This window comes from Alosa pseudoharengus, unplaced genomic scaffold (assembly GCF_046254945.1).
Source record: "Alosa pseudoharengus isolate Yale_2024_CS ecotype anadromous, Long Island Sound unplaced genomic scaffold, YU_APseudo_1.1 YU_APseudo_1.1_scf_3, whole genome shotgun sequence".
Taxonomy (NCBI): Eukaryota; Metazoa; Chordata; class Actinopteri; order Clupeiformes; family Clupeidae; genus Alosa; species Alosa pseudoharengus.
Window position 1 is genome coordinate 34288236 of NW_027468718.1, and position 18237 is coordinate 34306472.

At 40.4% G+C, this 18237-nt stretch overlaps 1 protein-coding gene and 1 long non-coding RNA gene across 4 annotated transcripts in view; one reads left to right on the forward strand and one right to left on the reverse strand.

The window, feature by feature from the left end:
• The window catches only part of LOC143100705 (nuclear factor 7, brain-like), a 39832-nt gene that overhangs the window by 16453 nt on the left and 5142 nt on the right, over positions 1–18237 (forward strand). Inside the window, exon 1 of one of the 3 annotated variants that reach the window (XM_076264117.1) lies at positions 11054–11377. The exons of the other annotated variants lie outside the window; for them this stretch is intronic. Coding sequence (XP_076120232.1) covers positions 11135–11377 — 243 coding nt within the window. The 5' untranslated portion in view covers positions 11054–11134. Of the gene's footprint in view, positions 1–11053; positions 11378–18237 lie in introns of those variants that run through there. 3 annotated transcript variants of the gene reach the window in all.
• LOC143100707 (uncharacterized) lies at positions 832–7785 on the reverse strand. The gene is made up of 5 exons (XR_012981924.1): positions 7426–7785; positions 6172–6252; positions 5828–5860; positions 3463–3739; positions 832–930 (listed from the first exon to the last, which is right to left on the reverse strand). It is a non-coding gene; the product is annotated as an uncharacterized LOC143100707 (long non-coding RNA).

Genomic DNA, 18237 nt, shown 5'->3' on the forward strand with positions numbered 1-18237 from the left:
ACTCTATCACCAACCTAGCAACCAACATGATTGCCCTATAAACCTGCATAGCAACCACCATATATCCCGTAGCAACACCATAGCAACCTTCTCAGTTACCCTAGCAATAGCTTAGCAACCACTACCATAGCAACCCCTATGTTTCACAAAATACCTTTAGAAAGCATCCAGGGTTTCCCGCAGAAAATTGGTTAGTCAAAGTGGTATGGTGGGGTGGGGTGTTCTTGTTTGTGCGATACAATAAAGACTCCACCATACAAACTATACCACACTATACACATTTTTACAAATACGAACAGTGAATTAATGTGTGCAACTTTAACAAACATTATACAAACTATACAACAATGAAGTGGAAAATAATGCAAAAGAAAGAAAAACAACATTTTCAAAATGTGCAAACATAATCACAGTCACTGCTTATGGCAGAGCTGACAGCATCGCTACAGCCATACTCCTTGGTTTAAAAAAACACAATTCAAGGGCCCTTTGATAATTGCACTTTTTAACAAGTGCGGACCATTTATGCTTTCATGCAGGCTATCAGACTGTTGCTCTGCAGCCTGTTCTGCAAGTCTATCTTGATCGATCTATACATGGAGAGTGAATGAAGTTTAGATTATTTTAGACTTTTGTGTAAGATGTGTAAGATTTACACAAACAATGATAAATAAAGCGATGACACCACCCGCTGCAGACCATAGGATGTGAGAATGCGCTCCACAACACAGCTGTAAATGGAAGCAAGGACTGAGGTGTCAAGGCCAGCATGCTTCAGCCCCTTCAGGAAGTGGACAAACAAGGCCTTGTTTACATGCTCGCTGTCTTGTTTGAAGAAAGACACTGCTTTAACAGCTCCTTTGTGTAGGTGTCCTGTTGGAGTCATATAATGAAATGGAATGCATACATCAGGATATCAGGAGCGAGGATCTGTGAAAACATAAGTAGAAGAGAGAAATTTAAGATATGTTTAGAACATTTTGAGCTCCAACACAAAGGCAAAGCAGTTTCAGCCATGCAAACCATATATTTTCTTAAAGCCTGTCACTTGTACATGTGAGTTAACAGACTAGTACATGGCCCACCTTCCTGCAAACTTTGGAGGACATAAATGTATACATGACACTATTTTGTATTGTCAAAGTCAGTAGAAAGGTGGGACATGTCTTAATGTATATTAATTGACATCTAGAGGCTATAGGCTTTCAGAAAATACAGTATATGGTTTAGGTGGTCAATTCAGTTGTCCCTTAATATTATAGCCCTAGATGTTTCAACTGTAAAATGCGTTTCTCGATCTACATTATGGGCCTATGTACGCCTTATGATGCACCAAAGTCAGTAGGAAGGTGGGGCATGTCTTAATGTATATTAATTGACATCTAGAGGCTATAGGCTTTCAGAAAATATATGGTTTAGGTGGTCAATTCAGCTGTCCCTTAATAGTATAGCCCAAGATGTATCAGCTGTACAATGCGTTTCTCGATCTACAATATGGGCCTATGTACGCCTTATGATGCACCAAAGTCAGTAGGAAGGTGGGACATGTCTTAATGTATATTAATTGACATCTAGAGGCTATTTGCTTTCAGAAAATATATGGTTTAGGTGGTCAATTCAGCTGTTCCTTAACAGTATAGCCCAAGATGTATCAGCTGTACAATGCGTTTCTCGATCTACAATATGGGCCTATGTATGCCTTATGATGCACCAAAGTCAGTAGGAAGTTGGGGCATGTCTTAATGTATATTAATTGACATCTAGAGGCTATAGGCTTTCAGAAAATATATGGTTTAGGTGGTCAATTCAGCTGTCCCTTAATAGTATAGCCCAAGATGTATCCGCTGTACAATGCGTTTCTCGATCTACAATATGGGCCTATGTACGCCTTATGATGCACCAAAGTCAGTAGGAAGGTGGGACATGTATTAATGTATATTAATTGACATCTAGAGGCTATTTGCTTTCAGAAAATATATGGTTTAGGTGGTCAATTCAGCTGTCCCTTAATAGTATAGCCTAAGATGGATCAGCTGTACAATGCGTTTCTTGATCTACAATATGGGCCTATGTACGCCTTATGATGCACCAAAGTCAGTAGGAAGGTGGGGCATGTCTTAATGTATATTAATTGACATCTAGAGGCTATAGGCTTTCAGAAAATATATGGTTTAGGTGGTCAATTCAGCTGTCCCTTAATAGTATAGCCCAAGATGTATCAGCTGTACAATGCGTTTCTCGATCTACAATATGGGCCTATGTACGCCTTATGATGCACCAAAGTCAGTAGGAAGGTGGGACATGTCTTAATGTATATTAATTGACATCTAGAGGCTATTTGCTTTCAGAAAATATATGGTTTAGGTGGTCAATTCAGCTGTTCCTTAACAGTATAGCCCAAGATGTATCAGCTGTACAATGCGTTTCTCGATCTACAATATGGGCCTATGTATGCCTTATGATGCACCAAAGTCAGTAGGAAGTTGGGGCATGTCTTAATGTATATTAATTGACATCTAGAGGCTATAGGCTTTCAGAAAATATATGATTTAGGTGGTCAATTCAGCTGTCCCTTAATAGTATAGCCCAAGATGTATCCGCTGTACAATGCGTTTCTCGATCTACAATATGGGCCTATGTACGCCTTATGATGCACCAAAGTCAGTAGGAAGGTGGGACATGTCTTAATGTATATTAATTGACATCTAGAGGCTATTTGCTTTCAGAAAATATATGGTTTAGGTGGTCAATTCAGCTGTCCCTTAATAGTATAGCCTAAGATGGATCAGCTGTACAATGCGTTTCTCGATCTACAATATGGGCCTATGTACACCTTATGATGCACCAAAGTCAGTAGGAAGGTGGGGCATGTCTTAATGTATATTAATTGACATCTAGAGGCTATAGGCTTTCAGAAAATATATGGTTTAGGTGGTCAATTCAGCTGTCCCTTAATAGTATAGCCCAAGATGTATCAGCTGTACAATGCGTTTCTCGATCTACAATATGGGCCTATGTACGCCTTATGATGCACCAAAGTCAGTAGGAAGGTGGGACATGTCTTAATGTATATTAATTGACATCTAGAGGCTATTTGCTTTCAGAAAATATATGGTTTAGGTGGTCAATTCAGCTGTCCCTTAACAGTATAGCCCAAGATGTATCAGCTGTACAATGCGTTTCTCGATCTACAATATTGGCCTATGTACGCCTTATGATGCACCAAAGTCAGTAGGAAGTTTGGGCATGTCTTAATGTATATTAATTGACATCTAGAGGCTATAGGCTTTCAGAAAATATATGATTTAGGTGGTCAATTCAGCTGTCCCTTAATAGTATAGCCCAAGATGTATCAGCTGTACAATGCGTTTCTCGATCTACAATATGGGCCTATATTTAGCACAGCGACAACCATATCTAGCAAAATCACAGTAAAAGTAATGTAAAAGTGATGTAAAATACCTGCCAATTGTCCTCTGTATCCACCGCTGCAGTAGACCATGATGTGAGGATGCACTCCATAACACAGCTGTTAATGGAAGCAAGGACTGAGGTGTCAAGGCCAGCATGCTTCAGCCTCTTCAGGAAGTAGACAAATGAGTAGCCAAACAAGGACAATCAAGGCCTTGCTTACATGCTGGCTGTCTTGTAGTTTGACACCACTCTCCTTTCTGTGAGTGTTCTGTTGGAGTCATATAATGAAGTGCAATCCATACATCAGGATATCAGGAGCAAGGATCTGTGAAAACATAAGTAGAGGGGAGAAAAAAAGACATAAAGATATGTCGAGAAAACATTGCAGGACCATCCCTAAACAACACATCAGGACACCTTTCTTTCCTTTTTCATTTGATCACTACTGCAATTCATAGACATATGTTGTATACAGGTGAGACAAGGGTAATACCGATGTGGGTATTTATGCAATTATAGAATAGGCTACTAAAATATAACTCCACAACTTCAAGTGTCAAGACTGTAGTTTTGGAGGAGTATTTGTAGTTCTTATGCAGGAAAATCAGTATAGGCTACTTTGGACATTAAAAGCTGCATGCACTACGTAGTACACACATGCGTACAATGCATTATTTTGGAGATAGAAATGTTGTACTGCTTTGTTTTTCTGAAAAACGGTAGTAGCCTATAACAGCATTTTTTGTCACATGAGTTACCCAGACCCAAAGAAACAAATAGCTTATTACGTGAAACTGACCTGCTTATAATTTAATGTCAAAGACCATCTCAACTAATTGAAAAGCAGGATTGTATCACCATCACACTCATTCTGATAATTTAACCATAACGTGTCGTGAACAATGATTTATTTGGCTAATTATCACGTATTTGTCCACGTCTTTTACCATTATAAGACATTGAATTGTACTAAGAAATTGCTCATTTCAATTACCCAGACCCAAAGAAACAAATAGCTTATTACATGAAACTGACCTCATTATAATTTAATGTCAAACACCATGTCAACTAATTGAAAAGCAGGATTGTATCACCATCGCATTCATTTCGATAAGACATTGACTAAGAAATTGCACTAATTTCGCGTGATTCTAGTTGTTTTACAGCATAAAGGAGTTTTAGTCAGGATAACTATCTCTATATTTTGTTCGAAACAACAAAAAACAACAACATTATTATTATTATTTACTAAATTTACGTAGTTTAACTTACCTTACCCCACACGGCCAGCTCTACGATGCGTTTCCACTTTCTTGTGGTGGCGTGTGTCACATGACAGCAACCAGCCTATCACACTGGGGCTCTTATACGGGGCTCTTCGGCGTTTTTCGAGCGTTTTCATACCTCATAAAATCAGCAGATGACACAGCAATAGTGGGGTTAATACAGAATAGCGAGGAGACCAACTACAGGGCCTGGGTGGATCAATTCGCGAAATGGTGTAGGTCCAGCTGTCTTCTTCTAAATATACAGAAAACAAAGCAAATAATAATAGACTACAGTACAGAACTGGGAGCCAGCCCCCCCAGTGTATGGTTAAAAATGGTGAGGATGTTGTGATTGTAGTCGAGTACAAGTACTTAGGCACAATAATAGATAATAAGTTGCAATGGGACAGTAATACCAACACCATCTATAAAAAGGGGCTGCAGAGGCTGCATTTTATGTGCAAACTAAGACAATTTAGAGTGGATAGAGATATGTTACTTTTCTATCATTCATTTGTGGAGAGCATGCTATTTTTTTGTTGTGTTACCTGGTATTTCTCTTTGTCAGTGACCAAAAAGAAAACAAACTGAGCAAGATAGTTAACATGGCCAGCAAGGTTGAGGGGCAAAAACTAGACAGTATTGCTACGACCTGTGAAAGAAGGGTGTTGATGAAAGGTCATGCAATTAATAGAGATATGTCACATCCCATACACCAGGTTCAGGCTACCTTCTTTCCAAACAAATTGAGCCAGTTGGTAATTCATTCCAACTAGCATTATATTGATGAACAAGACGTTACCTGCAGGACCATGCACTTTCTTTCCAGCTGGACTATCACAGTATGCACAACTGCACTTTATCATTCTATACATGTGTAGTGGGGTCTGTGCCTTCTGCCCTGATGTTGAGTATGTGTGGGGGTGTGGTAGGGTGGGGGCGGTTGCGGTGAGGGAAATTCTGGTCTATATTCCGTCTTGTATTCAGTCTTGTCTAACTGTCTACTGTATGGCGCAGAACAATTTTCTGAAAGGACAAATAATAAATCTATCTATCTATTATTTTAGAAGATTTTGGTTTGATTTTGGTTTGAACACCTTTCTACGAAAATCAAGCTTGGGATAAAATAATTATACACTACTCACCCTGGGGCTCATATAGGGTTTTTCCTCTAGACCCTGCAAGTGGCAATAAAGACAATTTAGACCACCATGGCGTAAAGTATATAAGCATACTTAAAATGGAACAAGTACAAAAAATCATATACAGACATAAACACAATCATACACAATCATAAATTTTTCGCCTGTTGGACAATTCAACCATCCACACTCATCCCTCTCCTCCCAAGGGACATATGTATCTTTTTGCATTCAACGTAGTTTTCAACAACAACAATAACAAACAGCAACAAAGCTTTTCTACATATGGGTGTAGAATTTTTGATAACATATGGCTCCTTTTATCCTAAAGAATGTCTAATACATACCGACTGGCTCATCAAAACAGGAAAGGCTATCCAGACCAAGTCCATGTAGATCCTTCACAGTTGAAAATGAAGAGGCCTTATCTGAAAAAGATCAATAGAAACCTTACTCTAAATACCCATCCAAGAACAATTACTATGTGTTCTCCTTTTCTTCAGTAGCAAATACACTGCCCATGAATCAGAAATATATTGGTGTCCCAATATAATGTTTACTCATAACAGCTGGCAATAGTGATTGCATGCAGATAAGTAACCGTGCAGCAAGATTGTGTCAGCTTAATGTTACAGTTTGTGGCATGGGACAGTTAGGAAACAGTAGGTGAATGGCGTGGGTCAGCATAGGAGACGGTAGACGAATGGTGCTGGACAGTAGGCAAGAGGCAAAATATAGTAGGCGAGTGGCGCAGGACAGTAAAGGAGACAGTAGGAGAGTGGCATGGAACAATAGGAAACAGACACGTCACCAACAACAGTGCGAGTGGCCTACTGTAATTACTGCTATTATCATTATTATGTATTATTATCAATTTGTTTTGTTATAGGCTAGACACACATTCCATATTCACTGTATAGGCTATTTCTGTCACTGTACACGTCATCTGGAAAACTTGCCTATGTATTTAACTGTTGTACATAATTAATCTTGATCGTCTACATAACTGCTTCTTTGCACTTCTGGTTGGATGTCAACTGCATTTCATTGGCTCTGTATTTGTAGCCTACTCTTTTAAATTACAATAAAGTTGAATCTAATCTAAATCTAGCTTAATCTAATCTCTAATATTATGGGCCACACACATTGCAATTCTATATTGAATTAAACCCCTCTCTTAATCAGGTTAAAGAAATACAATATTATATTATAAGTGAATATCTAACATCCGGAGAACTGCTGTATCAAAATACAATTGTTTTATACCTGATATGTGGCCTAAAACAATGCCCGTTTCGCAACGAAATCTATTCACGTTCATCATGATTATCGATTATACATGCCTGGCTGATAGGCTACCTCCCAGCTGTTAGCTGTAGCCCACACTAACAATATTACGCTAATTTACACAGACAACAGCTGTTTTACAGATTAATGTAACATTACATCATGCACGTTAGCTAAATTATAAGTTGTGCAAGCCTACTCTGAATTCACAGTATTGCCCATGCATAGGCTACTATTTCATGTTAAATCAACTTTAAAATGTTTTGCTCAATTGCTAGCAAAATAATCATGCTAGCGGCAGTAGCAAGGCTCACCTCATTTCCCATTTGGATTCTTCTTTTTTCTCCGTCCCTGCTCGGTTATTGTTTCTGGATTCTGGGGTTCAGGCTTCTCAAACTGCTAGCCAGAAGGTGGCTCCTTCTAATCCACAACTCAAAACAGGCTTAAGAGTGTGAAACTGCACGTCAAAAGCATCAAATAACATTCTCCCCATTTTGTGAGGTCAGGCTTTTTTGACAGATGACGTGGTTCTGTTGGCTCGTTGAAAGCGAAATACAACGTGATAGTAACACGATAATTACGTTTTGCTCAACACGTTTTTTAACAAGGAAACGTGTTACACAACACGTCCCAATAGATTAATTAACGTGACAGTGACACGTTCAGACGTGAGACTGGGTTGCCATTTCTATACAAACCAAGACGGCGGATTCATAAAGAAACGCAAGCAGCCACACCATAGGTGTATCTAAATTAGCTATGTACCAAAAATGACATTTTACCGTGTCTCAAAGAGCTGTAAACAGTGTTGTAAGGCTGCGTGTACACATCCGCTTGGAGCTCCAGTGGCATTTTAATTTCATGACGAGAATTCTAGGTCTACCGTTCGTGTGCCATTGAAACGGCGTAAATAGGCGACCCATCAGGCCAGCACTATAGGCTAACTCCGAGCGTGGTAAACAAAATCGGATATTTCAGGCAGTAAATGCTCCCGTTAAGAACCAAACCAGATTTTGTTCAAATCTACACACCTATGGCTACTGAGAAATGTAAGGTTAATTCAGCAAATGTTATTTTGAAGTGTTAAAAAACATCGTTGTTTTAGAATTTCCGAACTAAAGTGGTAATAATTGGGGGTGTTACTATAGGTAGGCTATCATATCATACAGCATTTCAGGTTAATACAAAAATAATCATATTGGCATCTTTGTCAGTTATGAAGATAAAACGAAGCCTACACAAAAAAATCTTAATTTCCAACAGAGACAAGTTTGCATTAAATGTCTATATTATGTTCCAACAGTTGCACTATGAGAAATAGAGACTGTGCCAACATATAGATTTTGTGTCTTTCTTCTGAACCTTTGCTCTTCTTCCATGACCTCCTTTCCAGGGTTGCATGTACAGTAGGCTAAAGTACTACTCTTAAAACATGTAATAATAATAAATAATAATACACTTTATTAGTAGCACCTTTCATACTCACAGAATGCAGCTCAAAGTGCTTTACATTTGAAGCATGTAACACAATGTAGGCTATAATAATGCCACCACCTTGACATGATTGATCATGATGTATGAATGCTGAGTTTAGAGTCAGTTTTTTAGACAGTTTGATTAAGTGGTAATACTTTAGTGCCAAAGCAGAGAAAAAAAATTGACATTTGTGAGGTGTACTGTATTTGTGTTTGTTACTAAAGGATTTGCAGTATGAAAGGAAATTATTGCTCTGCAGTTGACCCATCAATGCGCGCAGACATACACACACACACACACACACACACTAGGTAGGCTAAATATATACAATTCCTGTAATGAACTTTGAAGCTTTTGAGGAGATACAACTGTTGTTATTGCTTCCCAGCTCTGAATATAGTTAGTTAGTTAGTTAGTTAGGTTCTTTATTGTCAAGGGGATCATCTTTTTCACACATCGGAGGTTCCAAAGCAGCATAAACTAAAACATGTGGAGACATCCTCTTTTACATATAACATATACCAATAACCCTCTCACCACCTTACATATAACAGATAACAATGACCCTCTCACCACCTTACATATAACAAATAACAATAACCCTCTCACCACCTTACATATAACAGATAACAATAACCCTCTCCCCACATAACCCTCTCACCACAGGAAACATGTAGACAGAGACAGCATGACAGACAACATTACAGGGTGAAAAGTGTTACATCAGTTTGGTAAGTGCAGTGATGGCTGAGGCAGACATCCCAACCTCCAAAAAGTCATTTCAGGGAGGTATCACAAACTATATATATATATATTACACGGCTCTTCACAAGGCAAGTAGAATGCTCCATTGACTTAAATGGGATTTCCATATACATATTATTATGTTTGTTCAATAATGTCTAGTCAGTACACCAAATATGGAAGGCCTATATAGAAGAAATTGTGATGATAAAATATGTAGATTTTAGTAGTTTGGTCTTTTCATGTAGCCTTGGCAACTAGCCATCTAGCCCTTCTCTTGTGTTCGTGGTCAAATGTGACCGATTGACAATAGGGTTGGGCGATGTCGCCTAAATTGGCATTTGACGATGTGTACAGTAAAACATCGTGATGGACGATGATATCGTGGGGGGGGGGGGGGTAGTGTGGTAAACACTAATTAATTAGCCTATAGCCTATGTCTGTACAGAAATACATTTATAATGTTCTCCATAAAAAAATAAAAAATATATTATATAGGCTATACGGCCTGATGAAAGTGGACAGCTAAGAGAGACATACTGACCAGGCTACCGAAGTTGTGTGGAAGATCTGCTCCAAGAAAATTGTTGTGAAAGACGGATAGACAATCAATCTGAACACTTGCGTGTGCACCGACCAGCGGAATATTACACATTGCCAGCCTTTGCTGGGCCCAGCAAAAAAGCTACTTAAGACTACTATCGTGGTCACTCATTTAAAATCTTGGTACTATGCAGCATCCCACGTTATCAGGCTACCGTCTATGCTGACTATGAGGGCGGTGGGAAGTGAAAGTAAAGGGCTGCGATCGCGCAGTCCAGGCTATATATAGGAGGGCAAAGTAAAAACACTTTTACAAATAACGAATCCCGATTACCACTCCGCTGCTGTCTGGGACTTTTGCTAAATGCATGAAATACAAGCCATACAGTGAAAGACGAATAGGCTACCTTCTGATCCTATAATTAACTAAAGAAATGGTTTATTTTAACACAGAGGAGAAGGACGCATTTGGCGCTCGCTGTAGCCTTGCAAAAATATTTGAGCGCTAGAATGTCCTAGTCGTAGCCTAACAATAATAAATCTATATTTTCTGCTAAAACATTAGGCTACCTATTAAGTCCAATGTAGGCTATAGGCTTGCGAGACATGTAGGGTACAAAAAGACAATTAGGCTACACATTCACGTCACAGTCAGGAATTATTTGAATAAGAGGGTAGACTACGTCTTTTATTTTACAAGATGGTAGACTAATACGTGATAACTGTTTGGTTGACAGCCTTTAAAGTAGGCTCAATTTCATTTTCAGGGAAAGTTTTTTTTTATGTTTTAGCCTGTTACAGCAGGAATTAGTGACTGGCATGTGGGGGCGTGCCATCACGATGGTTGCTTTCCATCGTGATGCCTGTCAATCATCACGATGGACGATGATATCGTCTATCGGCACAACCCTAATTGACAATTTTTTTCTCTCAAAAATATTGTTAACTTATTCTGCCTACTATGAGGCTCCTTGACTTTGTTAACACAGGGTATCTGAACACACATTTTGATCATTTTTATAACAATTTCAGTGTTTTAACTTTATTTAACTTTAGAACAGTGACGAAGGAGGTCAAGCGCTGGACTGACCAATCGGAAGCCAGGCTACAGGAAGCCCTTAGCAACGTTGACTGGGAGATGTTCAAGACAAACTCTGCTGACATCAATGAGTTTACGGAAGTAGCATTGAGTTACATCAATATGCTAACGGATTCCATCATCCCAACTGTAAAGATCCGAAGCTTCCCTAACCAGAAGCCATGGGTAGAGAAGTGAGAAAGGCATTAAAGACACGCACCATGACTTATAATGGTGGGCTTATTTCAGGGGATATGACGGATTACAAAGCAGCATCATATAGTTTACGTAGAGCTATTCAAGATGCTAAGCGGCGCTATAGAGACAAAGTTGAAGCTGATTTCTTGGAGGGTGATCCAGCACGAGTGTGGAAAGGACTCCGAACCATCACTGGCTTTGAAAGAAAGTCCCCTCCTATGATGAGTGTGAGTAAAGCCCTCCCTAATGAACTTAATGCTTTTTATGCTCGCTTTGACATGAAAAACACAGACTATCTTGCACTAGCTGCAGCATGTGAAGCAAATGAGGATGCACCTTTCTGTGTCTCTGAGGTCGATGTAAGCAATGCCTTTAGGAAGGTTAATTGTAGAAAAGCTGCTGGACCGGATGGAATTTCTAACAGAGTTTTGAAATCCTGCGCTGCTCAGTTAGCTCCTGTGTTCACTTATATCTTTAACACATCATTGGCTCAAGAGACAGTTCCTACTTGCCTCAAGCAGTCTGTTATTGTTCCAGTACCGAAAAACAAAAGTCCGTCATGTCAGAATGACTACCGCCCAGTAGCCCTGACGTCTACAGTGATGAAGTGTTTTGAGAAGCTTGTGAAAAACATTATCTGCTCATCCCTCCCTGCCTCCTTCGACCCCCTCCAATTTGCTTACAGAGCCAACTAGGAGGAGGATGCCATCTCAAACCTCATGCACACCAGCTTAACTCACCTGGAGGAGGGGAATGGGAATGGGAATGTGAGGATGCTGTTCATTGACTTTAGTTCAGCATTCAACACGATAGTACCTCTCACCTTGGTCACAAAGATGAAGGCCTTAGGACTGAACACCACCCTGTGTCACTGGATATTTGACTTTCTCACCAACCGTTCACAAGTGGTTAGAGTGGGGGGTCTGACATCTGACACATTAACCATCAGCACTGGTGCTCCCCAAGGCTGTGTTTTGAGTCCACTGCTGTACAACATCTACACACATGACTGCAAAGCCAACAGTAGTCATACCTCCATCATCAAGTTTGCAGATGACACAGTGATCTTAGGCCTGATTAGTAACAACAATGAACAGCTCTACTTGGATCAGGTTGATGAGGTGGCACAGTGGTGTCAATCTAACAGCTTGACATTGAATGTCAATAAAACCAAGGAAATGGTAGTGGATTACAGAAGGCATCAGCAGAACTATAGTTACACCCCACTAATGATCAGTGGGCAACCTGTAGAGAGAGTCACAAGTTTTAAATACCTTGGTGTCCACATTACTGAAGACTTTAGGGAAACTTGGCAGGATTTCCCCCTCTGCTGGAGAAATTGTGCATTATGCTATTTCAAACTGTGGAAAAAGGTAAAGATAAAGCACATGGATTTGTTTACAAACTAGCAAAACGGTTAGCATAAGTTTGGCAGACAATGTGGATGTTACAATGTAAGAAACACGATTTAAAACTAGTTTCTTGTTTCTCACTTATCTTTTCGGGACGGTAGTCTCAATGTTGCAAGGTTGGTTTTCCGCCTGGGGACGCTAGGGGCAGCGGGAAAAGTCACCATTTTCACCGGAACAGGTCATTTAACCATCCAAATGATTTCTAAACGGGTTTATTACGTTGAAATAGTTGCCAAGTTCCCCTTTAACATGGACTATTAACACTCATATGTTCTGAAGAAGTCCAGACAACGACTACTTCCTTCGTCAGCTAAGGAAATTCAAAGTTTCTACATCCATTATGAAGGCCTTCTACACTTCAGCGGTTGAGAGTGTTCTAACTGGTAGCATCATCACCTGGTATGGGAACTCCACAGTTAGAGATTAGTACTCTGCAGAGAGTAGTGCGCTCAGCTGAACGTACTATAAGAACTCAACTCCCTGCTCTACAAGATATCTATTCCAGAAGAGTACTCCTAAGAGCCCAAAAGATTCTGAAGGACTCTTCTCATCCTAACAATGGATTATTCCTACCGCTGAAATCAAGAAGACACCTATGTAGTCACAAAGCCAGAACTGAGAGACTGAGGAGAAGGTTTATCCACAGGCCATCCGAACTCTGAACTCACACTATACTGATTTTGCACACATTCACTCCTCAGCACTCTCAAACATTAACCAACTCTGAACTCACACTATACTGACTTTGCACTCATTCACTCCTCAGCACCCCCCCCCCCCACACACAGACACACACCTACATGACTTTTAGCACTTTTACATCCCTCTCCCTATGCTACAGACCTTTTATTTATTTTCTTATTTCATCACACGTCAAAACACACACACACACACACACACACACACACACATATCTGACTTTTTCCAACTTTTGCACATCTTCATAGAACTTTTTATTTATTATTTTTGATTTCTCCTCCATCTATCTACCCATGTCCTTGATTGCCTAGCCTTTCTGCCCCCCCCATTCCCCAACACACACACAAAACACACACACTTACATCATCACTTTGAATAATGTAGAGTAGTAGTGCATTAGGATGGGTTGAATAATGTAGAGTAGTAGTACATTAGGATGGGTTGAATAATGCTTTTGTAGAGTAGTGGAAGCAGGGGGAACAGTACATTATAGGATGGGTTGAATGATGCTTTTGTTGAATGATGCTTTTGTGATTAGGATGGGTTGAATGATGCTTTTGTAGAGTAGTAGTGCATTAGGATGGGTTGAATAATGCTTTTGTAGAGTAGTGAAAGCAGGGGGAAAAGTACATTATAGGATGGGTTGAATGATGCTTTTGTTGAATGATGCTTTTGTGATTAGGATGGGTTGAATGATGCTTTTGAGTAGTGGAAGGAGGTGGGGGGCCACAGCCAGTGATTTCAGTTTGTTTTGTCAGTATTTAACTGGAGCTAATTGTCTGTGCACCATTGTGCAAACAGCGAGATTGACTGTTGGTATGCTATGATGGACTTGCTATCATTGAGTAGATCTACTATGTCTGTGTCATCTGATATTTGTAATATGTGGTGGTGGGTGATGGGCTGCTGCAGTCATTTGTGTAGAGTGTGTACAGACATGGTCTAAGAATGCAGCCTTGAGGGGCACTGGCGCCTTAATGCAGGGGCTTACCTGGGCTTCAGCCCAGGGGCCTCGACCAATGAGGGGCCTCCTAATAATAATAATGATAATCAATAATAATAAACGGCGTGTCCGTATTCACTGCGTCATTAGCCTACTCTGGAGCTAGCCTAAATAATTGAGCACATCGTAGGCCTACTGCTCTACAATTACATCCATGCAGAGGCCTCCTTTGTCTTCTCCAATTCTAACAGTAACAAAAGTGTAACAAAATGTAACAAAACGTAATAAATCCCAACGGGTGTAGCTAGAGGAGAGGCTGAAACTGACTGACAAATATCATACAAACTCTGGAGATAACGTGGGTAGGAATGAAGCAACGATAAACGAATGACGTGGATTCCTGTAACTCCATGAAAACAGAAGGCATAGCAGGTAAATATCGTAGCAAATAGTCTGGAAATGAAACGGCTTTAAAAACGTATTTCACTTGTCTCATTGGAGTGAACGCAGAACATGGGCTGTGGCGCAAATAAATGACTTAGTGCTCTGCATCTCCGTTCACCAACAGCAAAGTTTGTGCTAACCCATTCTCACATATAAGTCTATGTTATGTTTTCTTGTTAACGTGAGATATGTCTCCGTAGTGTAGTGATAATGCATAAGGTAGCCACGTTCACATCACATGAGCCAGCTTGTTATGTAGGCTAAAAGTATTTCTGTCCCTCCCAAACTGCGTTAAACTGGTGTGTTAAGTAGACAGAATTTCAAAAAACTCCTGGGGAACCCCCCAACACGACAAACACATGCACTTTTGAAAAGCTTTTAAACGTCCATATGTGTACCCATCTTTTAACTTGGCCTACAGCCAGTGTTGTAAAAGTCCAACGCTTGTTTTCGTGCAGTAGGCTAGCCTTTTTGATAAGCGATGTCATGGGTAGGCTGACGTGATTCGAGGGCTTTCTGTTCCTGTTTATGTAAAGGTTTTACATAGGCTGAATAATGATAGGCTACACTGCATGTTATTAACCAAAAGCGCACGCTATGTGTCGGGTCAGATCGCGGGCCGGGTATCATTTAATCATAATTAATATTTGCGGTTGGTGGGGGTGGGGGGCCTTAAAAAACATATAGCCCAGGGGCCTCGGGTGGTATTAAGGCGCCCCTGTTGAGGGGCCCCGGTGTTGGTGATGATGGATGATGTTGCTGTACCTAGTTTCACTGTCTGTGGCCTGTTGCTAAGGAAGTTGTGTATCCAGTGAATGAGGAGTGGAGTTATGTCCAGGTGCTGAAGCTTCTTGATGAGCTTGTGCCGCTGGATTGTGTTAAATGCAGAACTGAAATGGACGAACAGGACAGATGCAAAGTTGGTGTCTGGAGATGATGGAGGAGGGTATAGAGGAGGAGCCATGCCACTGCATCCTCTGTTCCTCGTTTCGGCTTGTATGCAAACTGGTATGGGTCCAGTTGTGGTCTGACTGTTGGCAGGATGAAGTGGTCTTCTCCATACATTTCATGACTATGGGTGTGAATGCAACTGGGCAGAAATGGTTGTGCTCTGAAGGGTGTTTTTTTTTTTGGGTACTGGTACGATGGTTGAGGTCTTCCAGAAAGTGGAAACTGTGGCTGTTCTGTATGATTCCGAGAAGAGTGGATGAAAGACTGGGGAGAGCTCCATAGCACAGAGCTGTAAAACCCTTGCTGGGATGCCATCTGGCCCTGGTTTGCACCTGACCAGTTGTGGCTGTGCATCCTCCTGTGTGAAGGGTGGGTGCTGCATGGGGTTCCTCCAGGGGGAGCCCTTTAGCTCCTCACAGGGGGTGGTGTCATCATGGGGTGTCAAACCGGCTAAAGAAACTGTTTAGGGAGTTGGCAAAGTTCTGTGGATCTGTATTTGTGAAATTGTGCTGTTTTGGTTGTTGGCCAGTGAGTATTTTGACTTTCTGAAATGCTTGTTTCGAATTCATGTTGCTAAACTCCTGCTCTAGTCTGTCTCTTTACTGCATTTGGGCTCTGATAATGTAATTTGTCTGTCTGTTGAGTACTTTGAGTGTGGCCCGGTCCTTACACTTAAGTATGCTTTCTGTTTCTCCTTTAGGGAGTGCTTGATGGGAGGGGTGATCCAGGGTTTTGTAATGACGTCACTTTTCAGAACCAATGAGGGAGCTAAAAGTGGTCGAAGGAAATCGTGAAGCTTTCCGCGCGCTGTTGGAAATTTAACAATTGATTATAAACCCCTAACTGCGTAATATGAGAAAGTTTCAGTTCCTTGTAATAGTAACATCCATAGTAGGTTAATATACCCACAATATAGACTGTTAAAGAGGATGCTTAACTTGTTTTCTTGTAGGTCTGTCATGTAGGTCTGTCTCCTCCACGGCCGTTTAATTCCGGCGGTTCCTAAAAGCACACTTGTTCTGAAAGATGGTCAGAGGCTACAGTGCTGACTTGGACTGCTATACTCATCAGCACGCTAGCAGTCTATTCCACCCTGAGCTACAGAGAGTTCAGGCTGAGCTAAGGTTTTACCGTTTTGTCTATACCATCGCTGACAAATGGTCCATTGCTATATCACCCTATAACCTACAATAGTCAGTTCTGCTGTTGCTTACCACTTCAGTTGATTAGCTTCTACGGCAGCGATAACCAATCCTAGTCATTCATTGTGGCAACACCGTTACTTAAGACTATGACTCTGGTCAATAAGTACTAGGAAAGGCTATGCGGATCAGAGCATAACAATTTATTTGTCCGGTATATGTTACTCATACACAGGGATGGCCATGGCCGTCGTAGCCCCTTGCGTAGGCCGTGATGCCCCTTTGAAAATCAGAGGTTTATAGGCCACGGTGGCCTTGGTGCCCCCTTCTTTCAATATTCTGCTTTGCGTCCTACTAATAGCCTGTGGCCTGTCAAAATAATCTTAGCATTCACAGCGCAAATTAATTTAGTCTATTACGCAGTGGAGTAAGTGACAGCGCAAGAAAGAAAGTGCGTCCAAATTCACCCATTCTTCTCAGTTGAACTACTTGCGAAGTAACCTTCTCATCATCACACATACATCTCAATTATCACATGAAAGAGCTTTTTCTCAGCTTTTAAACGATGTTAGCCGATAATTGCTGTGTTGAACGGTTCGCGAGAAAAGTAAATAATATAATTCAATTTAATCATACATTCTACTGAAGGTTTTGCGTCCATCATCTCCCTAGCCATTCATCTCTTATACTTCACGAACCCTTCTTTTACCACACGACAAACCATATATCAGAATAAACAGCTGACCTTACCGAACACAAAGGTGTAAAGCAGTCCCCTGTACAGTTAGCCGTTCCAGAGTAATCCAGTTTTGAATTTGCAGTAAATTTCGACATGCATGGATGTCTCCAAATTTGGGCTTTAAGTTTTACAATGTGTTTAAATTGTTCCACATGATTTCATAACGGGCCAAATACAAAATAAATGTTACAAATATCGCCTAGATATTGGTAAATCAGAGGACAGCTGACTAAGAGTTTGTGAAAGTAGCCTTAATGATAACAAAATGCTAAGCATGCATCTAGGCTATTTGAGTTTCTTAAAGCTGAGCTGTGCTTAAATTGTTCGATACATGATTTCATAGCAGGCCAAATATAAAATAAATGTTATATATAGCCTATATATCTGTAATTATTAGATGATCAGATGATTTACAGTTCTATGTAATATGTCATGTTTCATGTTTTTGTAATGTTTCATACAATGATGCAGGTCTACTGTAGTGAATAGGCTAAATACAACTTTGATCATTTTTATATGCTACTATTGTATAGTTAACTTTGGCCTTGGTGCCCTGACATGTGGCCTTTGTGCCCCCCACCAAATATGCCCAACTGAAGGCCAAGTGGCCTTGCCCCCAGAATGGTGAAATTCCAAGCCTGCTCATACAAACACATTATAGAAGTCCATCTAAGATGAATAATGTGATGTTTACAAAACAGGCTGAAGGAATACTTAAGAAAGCATACAAATCAGAGAAATGAACATACCCAGCTCA